General features: G+C 33.1%; 1 protein-coding gene across 1 annotated transcript in view; it reads left to right on the forward strand.

The window, feature by feature from the left end:
* LOC129221031 (uncharacterized) overlaps positions 1-5695 on the forward strand; it is a 32187-nt gene extending 26492 nt beyond the window's left edge. The window contains exon 2 of the mRNA XM_054855467.1: positions 4957-5695. Within this exon, the coding sequence (XP_054711442.1) occupies positions 4957-5695 (739 nt within the window). The remainder of the gene's footprint in view (positions 1-4956) is intronic.
* Positions 5696-18815: the final 13120 nt, after the last annotated feature.

Here is an 18815-nt window from a genome sequence, read left to right on the forward strand (position 1 = left end):
GGTTTTTCACCATTCCAGGCTGATGAGTTAATAACAAGTACAAAAATGCCATCTCTGGATGTGATAAGTGAGCTGTGGTTATATTACATGATAATGTATGCTTAAAAAATTTTCAAATTACAATGTGCGGCAAAAAAATTCCCTTCAAAATGCTTCTGATTTCGTCGGCTGATTCTTATGTAAAATGATCCTCTGAATCTGAATAATATGACCTCTGTTAAACCATTTTTTTAAAAGCTCCCCTCCCCCAAGTTTTTTCAATTTTCTTTAGTTTCAGAGCACCTTTTTTTAATAGAAATTAAAGGATATTTATATTAACTGCTAACATAGTTTTCGAGGGCAAGAGAGGTTCAAAATTCAAGATCATGGACATCGATAGCAAAAAGGGGAAATTGCCCCCCCCCCCCAAATGTTGGAAAAATCACGAAAAATGATCTTTTTATTCTGGTGCAGAATGAGAGTATAAGACTCGATTCTATGACTCAAATGTCCAAAAAAAATTTCTCGATGTAAAAAAAAAAAACATCATGTGAATGTCGCAAATTGCACATTTTTCTGGCTGGTTCTAATGTAAAATGACCCCTTGTTCCCAAATCCCCCCCACCTTTCCTCTATCACGCCCACTTTTAGAACCCCCCTCCCAATAGCTGATTCAGAACCAGAGAAAAACAATACAATAATCTTAAACATTATTCTGAATGACTAGAGACGTCCAAAGTTAAAAATCTTCTGTATATGTAGCAAAAAGGAAAACTTTAGGGCACCCCCCTCCCCCCTCCCGCCCAAACACACTGCGTAGCAAAAAACTTTAAAATGCTTCTGAGGTTATTTCGGCTGATTATTCTGCAAATCGACCCTCTAAATCCGAATATGATCTCCGTTTTTCCCCTACACGTACACATTTTTTGTAAAAAAGCTCCCCCCCCCCTCTTTTTTCAAATTTTCTTAAACTTTAAATGTGTTATTTTACTTTGGGGGAGAAAGCAGCTTTATGTTAACAGCTAACATTGCTTTGGAGGACAAGAAAGGCTCAATGTTCATAACCATGAACACAGATAACAAGAAGGGAGACTAAGAGATATTATTTGAGGGGGGATATCCACTTCCCAATATTGTACAGGGGGGCCTGATGGGGGTAAGGTGGTCGTATTTGGAAACAAGGGGTCATTTTACACTCCTGTTTGTGAAAATTGCAACACCATGCTTCATATCAGTTGTCTTAAATTTCACCCATTTGTTGTCCTTGCAAAAATGTAAATAGGAACGCCCCACCATTTTCTTTCATTAAAGTTAATTATTTGGTCAATTATTTTATCATACTTATCATCCGAAGGTTATTTTTACTTCCTTTTTACAAAAAGAACGTATTGTACCAGCAAAAAAAAAAAATCACTAATTACTTATAAATAAAAAAACCGCCTTCAAAAAATACCCAGGAACTAAAAAGCAAAAAATAACTGATTACACTTACATTCTATTTAATACCCAACCATAGAAATGAAATTTATTTTACAATTCCAGTACAAAATTCAACTAAACTAAACACCGAATTATAAAATAAACACTGATTTAAATTACTATACGATGAATTATTTTAAATACCTAACTAATTATATACGATCTCTTAATTTTTAATAACCTTTTGATGTCGGGGCCTCCTATAAACAACTACCATAACGTTACTGACAACCCACCGAATCCTGAATTAAACACTAATTTAACTATACGCGTCTTTAAAACTAAATCTATTCAGTTACGTTAGGTAGTAGTTTATAGGAGGCCCCGACTTCAAAAGGTTATTAAAAATTAAGAGATCGTACATAATTAGTTAGGTATTTGAAATAATTCATCGTATAGTAATTTAAATCAGTGTTTATTTTATAATTCGGTGTTTAGTTTAGTTGATTTTTGTACTGAAATTGTAAAATAAATTTCATTTCTATATTCTGGTAGGAAATAGAATGTAAGTGTAATCAGTTATTTTCTGCTTTTTAGTTCCTGGGTATTTTTTGAAGGCGGTTCTTTTTTATTTAAAAGTAATTTATTTTTGCTTTTATTGGTGTAAATAACACAGCAAGCGTCTCGGAGACTTCCGACGACTGTGAAGAAAGGCTTTTTCAAATGCGTAACTATGTGCAAAAAAAATTGTCTTCATCATTTGTTCAACTTTATCACTTGATCAAAGCTTGCTTTCCGAAAGCAAATGCACGAGTCACTAAAAAAAAAAAAATGAAATCGCTTTAAGTTTAAATTTGTAAAATTGTAAATTTTAGAATTGTAATATTGTAAACTCTAATTTGTTTCGCAATTAGTGTCATGTAACTCGTGATAAAAGTCGCATGTTTCTTCACATGGCCCCACTATAGATGAAGATAAAAAATTCCACTAGAATGAATTTTATGTTTGCTTCAGAGAATCCTTAATTCAAAATGTTCATTATCATTACAATTAATAATATATATTTTTAGTACTTTCTTTAACTATAGCTAAAGAAAGTATAAACCTTTGTTTTATGGCATTTGTTTATCAATGGGTTTTATATTTAATCGTTTGTGAGGGAAATTGCATGGAATTTATTGTTTTACCTTTAACTTTTCCCTAAAGAACAAATAGGGTAAATCAAAGATTTGGAACCTAAGTTAGACCACCCCTAAACAAAACCACCACTAAACAAAAAAAAGCATAATAACCGGTTCACTAAGTGAGACGATATACAAAGTTACTAAAGTACAAATCGATTTAAATGTGAGTATGATAGTTAAAGAGTTCCTTCAATTTCATCAAACCTGAACTTGATTAACATTAGACCGCCGTGGAACTATGCTGTTTCAAAAAAAAAAAAAAAAAAGAAAAAAAAAGACGTTTCCTTATCGGTGCAGGCAGGGGCGAGCACAGAAATTTTGAAGCCCACCACAAATGACTTTTCCAGCCCCCTCTCCATATTGTTTACCCTTATATTTCACCGTTAGTTCCAAAAATATTTGGCCCCTTCCAGGCTCGGGTCCGGGCCGACTCTGTGCGGTCTCAGGTGTCTTCGAGTATTTATGGAACATTGTACAAAAAAAAAAAAAAAAAAACAAATCCGACGAGTTCAGAACCTCCTCCTTTTTTTGAAGTCTGATAATTAATGTAACCTTAATTTCAAATTGAACTGGCGGCATCGTGAAACAGTAAATCAAGAATATTGGTCAAACTTCAGAAATCATACACAGTTATAATGTATATTATTAAAGAATATAAATAAAATCGTGGGGGAGGGGTATTCTGCATTAAATTCCTCCTCAATTGAATACTAAATATATCAAAATTGGAATATTAAATAACGAACTTTATATTTTAGTGCCTAAATAAAGTTATTTATTAGTAAATAAAATATTACGGTAATTGATTCAACGATTAAAGTAGCAAAACATATTTAATTTACTGCTTTGCTACGCAGTAATAAATACATTAATAACACCTATAATAAAAAAAAAAAATTACCATGCGGCGCAGCGTGAGAAAATTAATCATCCTTGTGCCGCGAGAATTAAATATCGTTCAAGAGAAAGCCAAAAGCTTAGGTGTGAAAATACACCGATCACAGCAACACCACGTGACCCTTACGTATGAAATTTAAAGTTTCTTGGATTTCTCCGGGATCCCGTATCAGATCCAGACCAAATTACAATGGGACCATCTGGGAAGTATACTCTTCCAAAAAAAAAAGTCAAATCGGTCCAGTAGTGTTGGAATAATTCGAAAACACACATGAAAATCCGCAATACGAAATCATAACCTCCTTTTTTGAAGTCGGTTAAAAATCGGCTTTCATTTCCGTTTCGTTCACCCCCGAATGAATTATTTTATAATACTTAACGCCCAAGGATTACTTCTTAGTTCATATTGGTAACAAAGGCCCGTTTTTTCAGTTTTTTAAGCTATTATTTCATTAACAAATAAATACCTTTGTACTGGAAAATAAATGAATCAATTAACCAGCGTTTTGCAGCACAAAAATTGCTAATTACTGCAGACATATGTTTCAGTGTTACAAGGAACACCTTTTTCAATGCAAGGAAAGCTTTCCTCGGATGACTTTTCATCCTGAAGCTCACACTTATTTGCATTGAAAATGGTGTTCCTTATAACACCGAAACATGTGTTCGCAGTAATTTGGAAGTTTTTGTGCTTCAACACGTTGGTTAATTGATTCATTTATTATTTTATTATTTATATCGATACAGAAACCTTATTTTAAGCTAAATATCAGTCTAAAAAACTTTACTTTCGATTATTAAACGCTTTTGAGATAGCATTTAACTGGCAAAAGGTAGGTGTGCATGTAACTCCAACATTATAATTCTTGTGCTCTCCATTTAATTTGCAAATGAAACCAGGACAATTTCCAAAGACTTTTGTGTTATTTATTTAAAGAAATACAACAGAAACAGTACAGAAAGTGGCATAAATACACATATAAAGTGAATCTAACTTCGATTTTACGTATTCAAAGTGATAGTAGTTACAGCCCATCCAGACGACTAATAACACTAGTCAACGTCAAAAATGCATCCGGCTCAAAAATAGCTATTTCCGAAGTATTTTGCCTCGTTAAACACAAAAATCACCATAAAAAGTTCCTATTAGCTCTAGTTTACAAGATACAGAGCCAACTAGGGTAGTGACATCTCACTAATGTTCTTTTCAGTCCTGGAAGATAGAATTAACCCCCATGAGTCTGACTGCCTTCTTAACTTCGACCCCTACTTGGGATAGAATATCTCACTACATAAAACCGAAATTGACTTCAGGAAATTTACATTCTGCGAAGAGAAATGCCCAAAATTATCCCCTAGTAGATCCACTCACTTCTGCTTAAACCCCATGCTCATCCATCTAGGAATGAAGAACTGACGGATCGGCCAAACCTTTAGCTGTTAGAGCAGGTGCCGGTGCCTACTCCAAACATTTTAGTCTTCAGGAGCCTCTCGACACTTGGGCGGATAACTTCGATGGAGAAATGAATGCAATTTTTATGGCCATCAAATCTATCGGAGAACCAGCTGAACAAAATATTGTTCTCTTTGTTGATTCTCAGGCTGCGATTCAGACCATTACTGATTACAATCTGTATCCTTCAGAACTTGAGCTTGAGTGTAAAAAATCCATTGATTCTCTTTTGCGTTCCGGAAGAGAGGCTGTCTTCCAGTGGATCCCAGGCCATTGTGGCATCTATGGAAATGAACAAGCAGACATCTTGGCTAAAGAGGCTGCGTCCTTGCATCCACCTTCTCGCCCGGTTCCACTTAGAAACTATAAGCGACTTCTCGCAAGCAAAATACAACATGCTACAGTCTCTGCCCTGAGGAACAAAGCTGACGGACAACCCTGGGCTTGCCTTCTGGATGCTGAACAGCGTACGCGCCTTTCTCTCCTTCCCAGAGCCCTGGGAGTTGCCTCTTTCCGAACCATTATTGGACATGACTATCTACAGGCCCATTTATATAAAATCAACCTGGCAGATTCACCTTTCTGTGTGCTCTGTGAGGGCACTTCTCCAATGACAGCGAAGTATCCTTATAGATGCTCCTCTCTTCATGATATTCATAATTGTGATGACTTCCAGGCCCTAACACCCTTTGAAGACACTTCATTGTTATACTGGACAGCAAGACGCCTTATGATTGAAAGAACGATGGTGGGCGTAATTTAAAAAAAAGGAATGAAGAACTTAGTGAAATCTGTGTACAAAGATGGTTTTCCAATACGATAGACCATGGCACGTTCACGCATGGGGCACGGTTACGCAGTGCCCTTTCTTCAAAAGGAATTTTATCTAGAGATCCAATAGTCATAACAGATTGATGCTACTCCCTAGAAAATATTCTCACAAGTTTTTGAGCATTAGTTGATCTTCGGTCCAACATGCAGAAAGAATAATCTGTTTTCTACGAAGTAGAGTAAGTTTTGTGCTGAACGTTGTGAAGCTTATTGTGAATAAATAATACATAGTTAAGAAAAAAAACAAAAATATAAAAATTTGCAGAATTTTATCATTTTTTGAGAATTGTATTAGTATGAACTGAAATGTTATTAAAATTTTTTTTTCACGTTAAAATTAGGAGCACTTTTACGTTCGTTCTTTTACTTTGACGCACCTCTGGCGCTTTTTTTTCGCTCCAAAATGTCTCAAACCTTTTTAGTATTTTCCGGCTACGCATTTGTTTTGAATATTATCATTTAATTTTTAATAAAGTTACACATTCCTATCTTATAGCTTACAATCATATAATGCTGTGTTTATGACCCTGCAGCTTCAACTTGATACACTATTTAGTCTGTAATAAATTTGCTTTATTTTAGCAATGGTAATACATTATGTTCAAAACACTAACCGAAAAACGTTAAGTATCAAAATATGCGCAAACGTGCCCCGTGTCCGGGGCAAGTTTACGCAACCGACTTGAGTTCAAAAATATTTTTTATTTGTTAACGGTTAAAAACACAAGCTGAGCAACAACTGAATATACCAATTTTAACTCCATTAACTGATTTATAAAACTACAATGTCAAAAATTTCCCAGTTAAAACATACAAATTAGAAAAATCATAGAAAAAATCAGCTTAAATGTGCCCCGGTCTACAAAACCTTAGAGAGAAATTTCCAAGATATGTTAAAGATAAGAAGATAATTTTTAACGGCCCTTCAAAATTCGCGCAAATTATAAAAATCAGTTTTTTTTAAATATTTTCAGAGGAAGGGGAAAAAACCGCAAAGGGAAGCCTTTAAGTGTGTATTTCAAGTATTTCCAAGCAGCAGAGAAAAAGACAATTAAATACAGTTATTCAAAAAACCCTACAAAAGTTCTTAGTCCATTGATGAATGCTATATCTCTGGAAACAATTTTTTTTTATCTTTTCCAGGATACTTTGCTTAAAAATAAAGCCATGAGCGATGGGCACGAGAAAAGGTTTCGCCTAGATGTTTTGACAATGGAAGGCAGATATCATGGTCATTGGGCTGGAGTAATAACGGTTACTAAATTCTACTGAACTATTGCAAGATGTTTTTCATTGACGAACAAAAAACTATCGAAAATAAAGCGTTTACAACAATAGGCCAAAATAAACCACTGCTTTCAGAAAAATAAAGTGTTCAATAATACACTATTTAATACCTATTTAATAACATTTATTGCACAGGATTATTTTTATCTGAAAACCTTACCTTCAAATCAGTATGAGGTTGTTGTGGATCTTTCTTCATTGGACTTTTATGTATCTTGCAACCAAGAGTTAATTTAAAAAAAAATCCACTGCCACACATTCGTTTTTCTCGACGCAAAATTAGTAGGAGCTGACTATTTAAAACCAGGGTGCAGACAAAAGTGGTTTTTACTTCCTTTTACAAAAAAAAGGGAAGTATTGTATTTGCGAAAAAAAAATTTCCTCATAGATCTGCCTTAATTTCTGTTTTGCTCACCCCCGCATGAATGTTGAGTTTTTTTTTTTTTTTTTTCGACCCGACCACACGTTGATATATGCCTAGGAACGAACAGACACCCGAAATATCCATTTTGACGATCCCCGAGTTAATTACAACTAATTTTTTCGTGACGTCCGTATGTACGTATGTATGTGTGTATGTATCTCGCATAATTAAAAAACGGTATGTCCTAGAAAGTTGAAATTTGTTACATGGACTCCATTGGGGTCTAGTGGTGCATCTTTCCTTTCTGGTTGAATTCCGATGTTCCTTTACACATTTTTGGGGGTAAATCATTGTTAATTTCAAAGCTAATCCAAGTGGTGTTATAATTTGGCAAACACTTGGCAATATATCCCCAAAATTTTTGTCGCCAAGTTTACCAACTTCGTAAAAAATTTGGCTTTTTTTTTAAGTCGGCCAATGTTGGTGATATTTAAAGATTTTACCAGTGAATCACTTTAAAATTGCCAATCATGGGGAAATAAATCTGTGTACTGTCCGACTTCGAAAGCCGCGACTAGCACCGTTGAACGGTTCTATTTTAAAAAAGGGGTGAGAGCTTGAGTAAGAAAATGCATCACGGCAGCATTTCTGCTTTACCGATAAGGAAGGGGAATAAACCTAAAAAAAAAAGCCTCAACTCAAACCAACACCTCTAACAAACGAATCCAACGGAAAACAAAACGAAGCAAAACAAAAATAAATAAATCCCCTCACATTCGTTATCTCTCTCATCAAAATCTTCCCTATTTTGATAAAATCGGAAGAGACCTGACGCATGCGCAAATTCGAGGAAGGTCGCGGTTTAAAATATCAAACAGTAAAACGTTTTTTCGCCTCGGTTCGCAAGAAACTAAAGGTGTTACCCTGCTTACTCCATGGCGCTATTATCATTAAATTGGCAGAAAGGAAATCTTGTGATGCAGCTCGTTTGTTGACTAGTGTAATTACACAAGAACATTGGGTCCTAAACCACTCTGAGATGGAGTAAAGAAGAATATTAGAATTACAACCTGAATACACAACAGTGTTGGGAAAGCGAACGAACGATAATAAAAGCTGCCCAATCACATTGATTGTTCAGTGAAAAACTCAAAGCAAGTTATCGAAATGTCATCACGAGTAGGAAAGGTAGTTCATCGGTGAAGAAAAGACTGGGGAGGGGAACCAGTTCGAAGATGATAGAAATCGCATTAATTTTGTCCACGGCAACAGCAGTTCTTGCCGTGAGATATTCAGATGAGTCCACAGGTGTCTCGCATACAAAAGATCTTTATGTAATACCAAAACATTACGATCTGCGCTAATGGCATCAGTTGTTGTCGAGTGTCAGCTAGACTAGCAATTAGGGGTGATCTGCTTCACTTTCCCAACTGTCCAACTTCTACAGGACACGCATGCCGTAAGGACCAGTTTATAGGGTAAGCAACCATTCACAGCATAACAACACATTCACACAAAGAAAGGACAAGGACAGGAGAGAAAAAGTACGTCCAGGCCCGAGGCGGGATTCGAACCCGGACATTCCTGTCGCAGTCAAACTTCTCTGACCACCACTAGACAACGCAGGCGGCAATGGCATCAGTGATTAGCATTTTATAAGTTGTGGTGTCATGCGCAGAAGCGTAAAACATGAAATTGAATCTTCGCACCGATGGAAGTAAATTTTTGAAAATAGTAAAATTTATCAAAATATTTAAAAAAGATTTAATTCCATGTTTTAAAGTATAATCTTTCAAAAAAAAATACTGTTAAAATTTTGGAGTCAACCTAATTGTACAAAAAGAATAAGGTTTAATTATAAAGCGGGTCCTATGACAACAGGAAAAAAAACATATGCAGCCGTTTCAAATAGGTAAATTATGCTTACTAAATAAACTTTCGCTGCTTTTTTATTTCTAATTTTTATTATTGAAGCAGAAACACTTTTAATTATTTATTTCTTCAGCTGAAAACACGTTCAATTGATTGCGTTACAATTGCCTATTTCTGTAAAAATCATGAGTAGAGTTTGCACAAAACGAATTTTGTGATTTAGCTTTTTTTTTTACTTCAAAGGAAAAAAAAAAGCACTCAACGTGTTTTTAGAAATAAGGTTTTTTAATGATGATTCTTTTTGTGAATTATAATAAATATGTCTTTGGTACCGCCTGGTTCAGGAGAAAATTGTATTTCCGTCAATGGATTGTATATGATATTTGAAGATTGCATTGATGAATCGTTGGAGAAAAACAATCAATTTATTTACATAATGACTGAAACTTGCCTGAGATGCACTATTTTATCGTGGGGAACAGGAAAATATAGGGGAGAACAATAGCTTTTTCCGCTAAAGTTTGAAAAAAATCTCACCAAGGGGTGGTGTTTTCACTCACTTTTCCAAAAAGGGGCTTTACGGTTGCTTGGGAAGCCAAGACCCCAAGTGCTGCTCTTCATCTCTTGGGGTAGCACGCAAAAGCAGTGTTATTAAAAAAATAAAGCAGTTATATATTTTTCTATTTGGATTTCTGCTATTGATTCGTTTAAAATGTTGATTTTGCTTTTCAACAACACTTCATTTTTCGTTACGTGAATACAAAGTGAGAAACCTAATGTCCTACTCGCAATCCATAAACAACTGAAGACTTCAAGCAAAAATAAGGTTTATCGGAAGAATCTAAATAAAATACCAGCAACTTGTAAGATGTTGCAAAACATTCAAGATGATTTTGATCCGATATTTTTTAATTACTATCTGCATGGGATTTTGGACTACAGCTTCAAGAGATACAGAGCACAGCCGTTAACAATAGCTTTTGTAGCTTTAATTTCATTTTGTGAATTCATCCTGTTCTTGTATTTGTCGATTTTCCTTTATGATTTAACGCTACTTGCGTCATACGGTGATATATTATCTCTGGTCTCTTTAGCTTTATTGATTGTTGTAAAAGTTATCTTTCGATTTGTTATGCGCATTCAAAGAGAGAAAATGAACAAAATAGGGAAAACCACTTTGAAAACGTATAATCAAATATGCTCAAGAAAAATACAAAACTTCAAGAAAAAGGTATTGGCTGCTGCAATCTTGATAAATATTTACCCAATTTTTGGTTTAATTCATATATTATTTATTATGAAAGAAAATGACAGAAGTTATTTTATTACTATAACGAATCATCACTTACTAAATGTTATTGTGGACCTACCTATTTTATTATTTTGCTGCATATGTTGTGTGCTCAAACATACTTTGGATAACTATGCAATTGAGGTTAAAAACCAAAGTGCTAAATATGACAACAGAATTAATTATGGCCTTTTATTCTGTATGCATAATAAAATAATGAAAACATTTTTGAATTTCAAAAATAAATTTAGTTTTCAACTAAGCTTACTCCTTTTTATGATCCATGTAGAAATGTTTGTAAAAGCATATTTGTTAATTTACGACATATTACCACTGGACAATATTGATAAAATAACTATCTTTAGTAATTACATTCGAATAATTGCGTTGCAATACTTTCTCTCCACCCTGGAACGTTCAGCTGATGAGGTAGAAATTGCTGCAAGCTACTTGCTCATTGGCAAGAAAAATACGGTCAAAGCTTTACGTTTTTATGAAAAGGTTCGTGCTCGACGAATCACGTTTTACATTTTTGATGATATACCTGTAACAAAGACATTGTTTTGGTCAGTTATTGGTAATTTGATAACATACGGAATAACATTCGCAACGATGGATGATGTTGTTTGCAAACCTAAGCTCCAAGAGAATTTTCGGTATTTAAACCGAACACACTAGATTTTTGAAATAGCCCCGATGTCATTTCGGATCATAATATTACGTTGCAATGTTTTTTTTTAATCACTGGAACATTCCGCTCAGCCGGTAGAAACTTCAGCTGGATACTTGTTAATTAGTAAGAAAAACAATGCAGCAGCTTTACATTTGGATGAAAACTTCGGTGGAATCTTTCCTTGTTTGTGAATGGAATAAAATGAAAATACGAGAAATTGGTAGAATGTAATCGAAATTTCTCAATTGAATGTTGTGGCAACTTTTTCGAGGTTTATAAATAGCCATGCCTCGTGTTCAAAGTCAGACTGGTCTGAGCCGTGGGCTGGAAAGTGTGTGTTTGCCTTTGTGATGTGTTTTTGCGTATTTCGATATAAATACGTGTGAGACCGTTAAGTTTAGGGAGTTAATTGAAATTTGACTAATTGCTGTAGTTAATTTAGCAGTTGCTAACGATTTTTCGTTTACATAGTTGTAAATAAATCTCCTGTGTTTTCCCAAGAACTGTGGCGTCAGTTAAAGAATTTCTTGAAGTGTCTGAACTCGTAACATTATTATTCTTCCAAGTTCACTAATTCTTCGAACGAATGGTGTTGTATATCTTGGCTGAGATTGTAAGATTGAAAAAAAAAATGTTCAAACATTTTTGCAGAATGCATTTTAAGTTCAGATATTACCGCAAATGCTTATATTTCTAAATCATAATTTATGCATTTTCGATAATATGCTAAAATAGCGTTTATTGTCGCTGTATCATATAACATTTTCACATGTTTTACTAACGAGCTGCCATTTCTTCATTTTAATAATCAGCGGAGATATTTTCTAAAAAATATAAGACGTTCTCAATTATTAAGATTTCTTTCTATTTTCTTAATTCTTTATCTTGAATTCTTCTGTTGAATGCATATTCAGCAGAGTACTCATTTTGCTTTACCTACCCTTCTTTGTAAAAAATAATAACTCGTCTTTAAATTGGAAATATTTTTTTTGAAGAAGATCTTTAAAAAAGCCGTTTTTTTTAAGTGGACAGAAGGTCTACATTGTAACATTTCTGGATGTATTTTTTGCTCTAAATATTTTAAATCGATATAGAATGTCTACTTATTCAAAATTGTTAATAAACATGCACATTAAGGTAAATAAGTTTTAAATAATAGCAGTAACCTTTAAAATGTTACGTTATTCACACCAAACTGTTATGTTAGTCACATCAAACTGTTACATTAGTCACAGCTAGAGATGAAAACAGTCGGAAAAAACCGGAAAATTTCCGAAAAAAAACGGGAAAAAAAACGGTTTTTTTTTTCGAAAAGGCTTATTTCCACTTTGGAAAAATTGAAAAAATGAATTTTTTTCAATTAGTTAAGTTTTAATTTTAATTTTCAGCAAAAAATGATTAGAAATTTCTAATACTTAAACTCTGATGCTATTCCTCCCCCCCCCCTTGTATGTTAAAATACTGTCCAACTTTGAAAAATGCAAGCTGTTGTATCATAATATAATTTGCATATAGATCAAAAAATATTTAATACTTTTCGCAAAAAAAATTTTAACCAATACCCTCTGTGAAGAATTTATTTTCCTTTTCATAAAACAAACAAGTACAACTTTAATCGCGATAGAACTATGTTTCTGCTGACTGTGTGAACCAAATGTACAGGGTGCGGCAAAGAAAAAAAAAACAGGCAAGCAATTTTCCGTATAATTTAATTAAAAATGGAAAACCTCTTTCATCTCCAGCTCAGTCACTTTCCTATGCCGGGCTAATGAGTGCTAATAAGCACGAAACTGCAGTCCTCGGCTGGAAATGACTGAGCTGGCGGTGTATTTCACGTATGATGTAGGTATTTTAATGAGCTTATTAATTTTATTTATTTTTTTAGCAATATTTTTTTTAGTGAAAAAATAATGTATTAGCTGCTTTGTTTATAAGGTGCTGCTATTCTCTTTGTTCGTTTATTTATTTATTCATTTTTTACGCGTCTATTTTCTTAGATAATTGAAGCATGGTTTATTCCTAGAAATAAGCTTTAAATATTTAAAAAATGTGTTCGAAACAATTTTCGATTTTAGCTATTTTTGAGAATATTGGTCAGGTACTAGAAAGTAGTATGGGTATATGGCAAAGTAGACTCGTTTAGTTCTAGACGGAACTTTTTGTTATTTCCGTCTTTTTTCTTGTAATAATGTTCTAAATAATATGTTAAAGACAATTTTATGTACTTTTATAAAAATCTAAATGCGCATTGATTTTTTTTTTTCAGTGATTTGAAAATGTTTTTCCCTTGTATGCCTTTTATATACATTTATCTGAAAACCTTAAAGGAAAAATTCCCGTTTTTATTATTATATAGGATGTTTAATGCTATGCTGGACACTTTAAAGCAATCGGTTTCATCCAAGCTATTGTTGCTTTTATCTCTCAGAGTTCACCATTTTATAAATGGCCGAGCAATTACTATAACGGTTACTCATAACATATGTTGACAATTTGGCACCCACCCCAATGTAAGTGTGGGGTGCAGTCTGGTAAATATATTGCATAATTAACGTTTTGGCACAAATGCAAAATAGTCCAAACTGCTCCTTTTTAAATGTTAGTGTAGCTTATGTTTTGTGTGATCGCAATGGAAATCCGCCTATTGATTCATTGGTATTGATATTCATTGGTAGCAGGCTTAAGTTTCAACATTTAATTTTCATCTTACGCAATTACTTTTTTTTTTCACGTATATTCCTCTAACAGAATGACTATATCCTTTTCATTATGGAACACTCTTACCTGCACGAATTCTGCAATCGTTATGATTAGCCCTCTTATTTTTCTTAGTAGATGCGTTTTAAGTGAGCAGAGATAAATAACACGTTTTCTTGTGTTAAAATATAAGGCAATAACCGAAAGTTATTTTTAAAGAATATAAAGACCGGAAAAAGAAGAAAAGCTTTAAAAGAATAAACAAATTGACAATTTTATTTTAAAAAAATACGTATGCACTGCTGACATGGATAGTATTAACCTCAAAATTTGCCTAAAACATTAATAATCAATATAAAATGTATTTATATTCGTTTTCTGAAAAACTGTCTTTTTCATTTAAGACAGATCACATAACTTGAAGCATTTATCCCTATTAACCTGATTTCATTAGATACTATTGCTAGAGATGTTTTGAACTATAAGTCAAGCGCTACGTTTTACAGTGCTATAAAATTGGGCTGCACCATTCTTCTTTAAGAAAATTATTACTTTATAAAATACCACTTGCTCGCCATTAACTTAAGTTGCATGTTTTTTTTTCAGTAAGCAATCGAGTTTTTATCAATGCAATTAATAAGGAATGAAAGTTAGGTTCTCGAACCAGAGAGTAAGAGGCAGAGAGTAATAAAGAGGAAAATACGGAATATGGGGCAAATCAAGTTAATTGTTCTTTGCGAAAAGAATAAATGAAGAAGTTAAAATGGTAGAAACGGTGCTGTTGTTTCTAATTATGTAGTGTGCAGGGTAATTTTCGGAGAATCGTAGATTGAACAATAATCAAACATTTGGATAGGTATTTGAAATACCTTAAAATAGGCCAATAATATCTGCTGGTTATATGAGGAGTCTAGTAGTACAAAAACTAATATCGTTTTTTGGTTACCGCATAATTGATTTTACAGTTGGCTCTCTCTTTAACGACTTTCAAGGGACCACAAAAAATCGTCCTTAAGTAGAAAGCGTCCTTAAATAGAATGCTTTAAACACTATAGTGGACCATCTGGGACCGTGAAAAGCCGTCGTTAAATAGAGAAAGTCGTTAAATAGCCCTTTCAGGGGCGCGTCATTAATTTTTGAGAAATTTTAATAAAAAACACCACAAGAGGGTTTATTTGATCATCTAGACATAGATTTTTCAATAAAAAAAAATTTTCAGATTTTTTTTTGCTGAGGGTGGTGTCTTTATTTGTTCACATCCCCCACCTGGGGAAGGACAAAAACATGTTTATGCATGTAAAAATGAATTTCTATCTTTTCGAACAATATGATTGACTACCTCAGGTAAAATGAAGAAAAACGATTCACCCTTTCAGCGCTAATTATAAATTTTAAAATCTGAAAAAAATCCAATTTTTGGGATAAACGAAAAATTGAAAATTTGATGATTTGAACAAGAAATTGAGCCTACGAGAAAAATATTTTTTGGTTATTCTGCCATCTAATGTTGTTCATTGAACTTAAAAGAAGAGGACTCAAGCGATTTTGATTCAAAAAATTTAGAAAAAAACAGAGAAAAAAATTTATAAAATAGTGGTTTCACAGCGCGAACAATGCCCCTGAAAGGGATAAAGCGTAGTTAAACAGAGAGCCAACTGTAAAATGAAAACATAGTAATTCCATGTCTGATAAATGTTTTAAAAATAGTTTCTGACCTCACCATTTTCAATTTTCATAAAATAAGACAAAAAGAATGCATATACCAATGCGGAATGTCGTGTCATTTTCCTATAACTGTCAGTCACGGCAAGAAAAACGATTTAGCGTTTCAGTCACTTTTGCTATCGGTTTAAAAACGTTATGTTTATCGGCGCGCATGTCTATACCAATTTTACAATTGCCCCTACGAGAAGTTTTGAGACAAATCAGAAAGAAATAGTTAATTTCTTATTCCTTTGTAACAAACAGCAGAAATAACCATTGTGCACCTGTTCACAAAGAGCTGCATACAATATTAAATGTATTTTATAAATAAAGTTCTGTTTTTTATTTTGTAAGGCAAAAGGCTTTTTTTGACATTTTTGTTTACAAACTTTACTTTTACGTAGCATTAAAATAATAGTAAAGGTGCATTACATATCGTTAAAATACCAAAAAAAAAAACCCTACTTCTGAAAAATCAGAAAAAAAATTTAAATACATAAGTAAACTAATTAATAACCTACTTACATACAATCAAAAAAGTTTTTAAAAGAAAATTTTCTGAATAGTGAACTCAAAAAAAATATGATGTTGACTTCTAGACTGATGCAGATAAAGATAAGCATATATTTCCCTGTTTTTATATATTCTGACTTAAAATATTTGATATTTATTCAAGCAGGAAAGATGAGAAATGTTTTTAGAAGAAAAATAGGTTTGTACGAAGTGAAAGCATTTAAATAAAATATGAGAATGTCTAAGTTATTCAGGACTTGTGACTGTTTGACTTCCGGCACAAAATAGACAGACGGATTCTAAAGAAAATGCATCGGTAATTTCGATAAAAAATCTCTTCCAGGAAAACGTTTAAATATTTTGTAATTCCAGAAATGAGAAATATCAATATTTCTGGATTTTATAAAAGGAATATAGATGTAGAAATAACCCAGTACGTACGAATAAGAGCATGTATTTCGAATTTTTCAGCCAAAAAATGCATATTTTGAAGATAAATGAAAAAAATCCCGTGTAGTGGGTTCAATACTTTTGCAGCTTCTTATGTTTAACGATTGAAAAAAAATTCTTAACTGATACTTTGTTTTATAAAATCTTCGAGATAAATCTTAAATCCTAAATGTATGTGTTTAACAAAATTTTAGTATACTGAGTCATTTTTGAAAAGTAAAATTATACAATATTCTGCCCCTCTTACTATATGACGGAGCTATATGACGATTTCGAATTTTGATTATATATACGAAAGAACAAAAAATGAAATGGTTAATTATTTAGTTTATTTAATTACAATTTTCCCAATACATAATAGAAAATACAGTGATAAGCTTTACTGAGGATATTCTGCCCCTTTTACGGAGCTATATGACGATTTCGAATTTAGATTATATGTATGAAAGAAAAAAAATGTAATGTTTAATTATTTAGTTTACTTAATTACAATTTTCCCAATACATAATAGAAAATACAGCGATAAGCTTTACTGAGGAGCTGAGAAAAATGGTTCTGTATAACTGGTTCATTTATAACTGACACAACAAGTCATCAAGGGCTTGACGGGGAAAAAAAGTTTTCAACTGTTCGTAAAATAAAACATCCGATCGTTGCAATATGTGGGTGGGTGTGCGCTAGGCTTCTAATATGATTTTCTCTGCAGTAGATCATATGCAGCATGTAGCATAGATTTACGAACTGTCATGTCGCTTAATTAGTTTGAAACTCAGTCGGTTATGCGGTATACTGCGAAATACACGATTAAATATTATTGAAAATAGAGCTGATGTGTGCTTCACATGACTTCCTTTTACTCCAATTTAATGTCATTTCTCCATTATTGGTATTTTTAATTTGATTCAATAGTTTACTCTCTAAATACCAACAACAGTGGCAAAATTAAAATCAGATTTTAAAAAAAAAATCGCCAAATTTGTCGCCAAGTTGGCGACAAAACTTAGCGACCAAACGATTGGAGATATATCGCCAAGTGTCCACCAAATTATAACACCACTTGAGTTTACATCGAAATTAACAATAATTCCCCCCCCCCAAAAAAAGGGACAAAAGACCCCTTTAGAAACACCCGAATGCAACAAAAAGGGGAGGTGCACAACTAGACCCTACAAGGAGTCTACCTACCAAATTTCAACGTTCTAGAACATACCGTTCTCTTGAGTTATGCGACATGCATACGTACATACGCACATAAGCATGTACGCACATACGTACATACAGACGTTGCGAGAAAACTGATTCTAATTAACTCGGGGTCGTCAAAATGGATATTTCGGGTGTCTGTAGGCATATATCCAGGTGTGGTCGGGTCGAAAAAAAAAACTCAACAGTAATTGGGAGTGAAATTTTTTTCGCGAATACAATGATTCCTTTTTTTCTAAAAGAAAGTAAAAAGGAGGGTTTTTTTTGTAGTATATGAGAATTATTTATAAAACGAGTGGAATTTTTTATACAAAACTCTTTAACGTTAATTTATACAGAATTACCTACTTTAAATGAACATTAATTATATTTCTTATGATGATGAAATTTGTATGTAATCTAAAAGTAAAAAATAAAGTGATTTTCCTGTTTTATTACCATGTGCCAATCACTGGATCACAAGGTGTCATACACTGGGGTACTGGTGATTTTTTTTTTGTACATATATTTCTTTAAAAATATATATTCAAAAATTTCAGTTTTTAGTGTATTAAAAAGATGCACAGATGTGCATACTTTAATACAGTAATATTTACAAGTAAATATTCCTTTTCTAAGAAATGAAATTAGAGGTAACTTTAAGATCAAATTCTTAAAGTGCCAATTACTGTTACCCTATATTTAATACTGTTACCCTAATTTATAATAATGTTACCCTATATTTAAACTCTCTGTGTCTACGGTGATCAGTTTATTAACACCAAGTATATCCTTTACCGCACAGCAGATAACGACAAAGGTAGTGCCAGATGCAAAAGATTAAAATGGAGCATTTTCGTATGTTTTAATAATGCTGACCTTAAAGATTCAACCTTCTTTACCCATTAAAAATAAATGTTTATGGGTCATTCCATGTCAAGTGATCCAAAATTTGGGAAATCTTTTCCTCACCCTTTTGTATTTCTTTGAAATTTGGCTCATCGATTGTACAGTTCAAG

The sequence above is a fragment of the Uloborus diversus genome, chromosome 4, assembly GCF_026930045.1.
Source record: "Uloborus diversus isolate 005 chromosome 4, Udiv.v.3.1, whole genome shotgun sequence".
Classification (NCBI taxonomy): Eukaryota; Metazoa; Arthropoda; class Arachnida; order Araneae; family Uloboridae; genus Uloborus; species Uloborus diversus.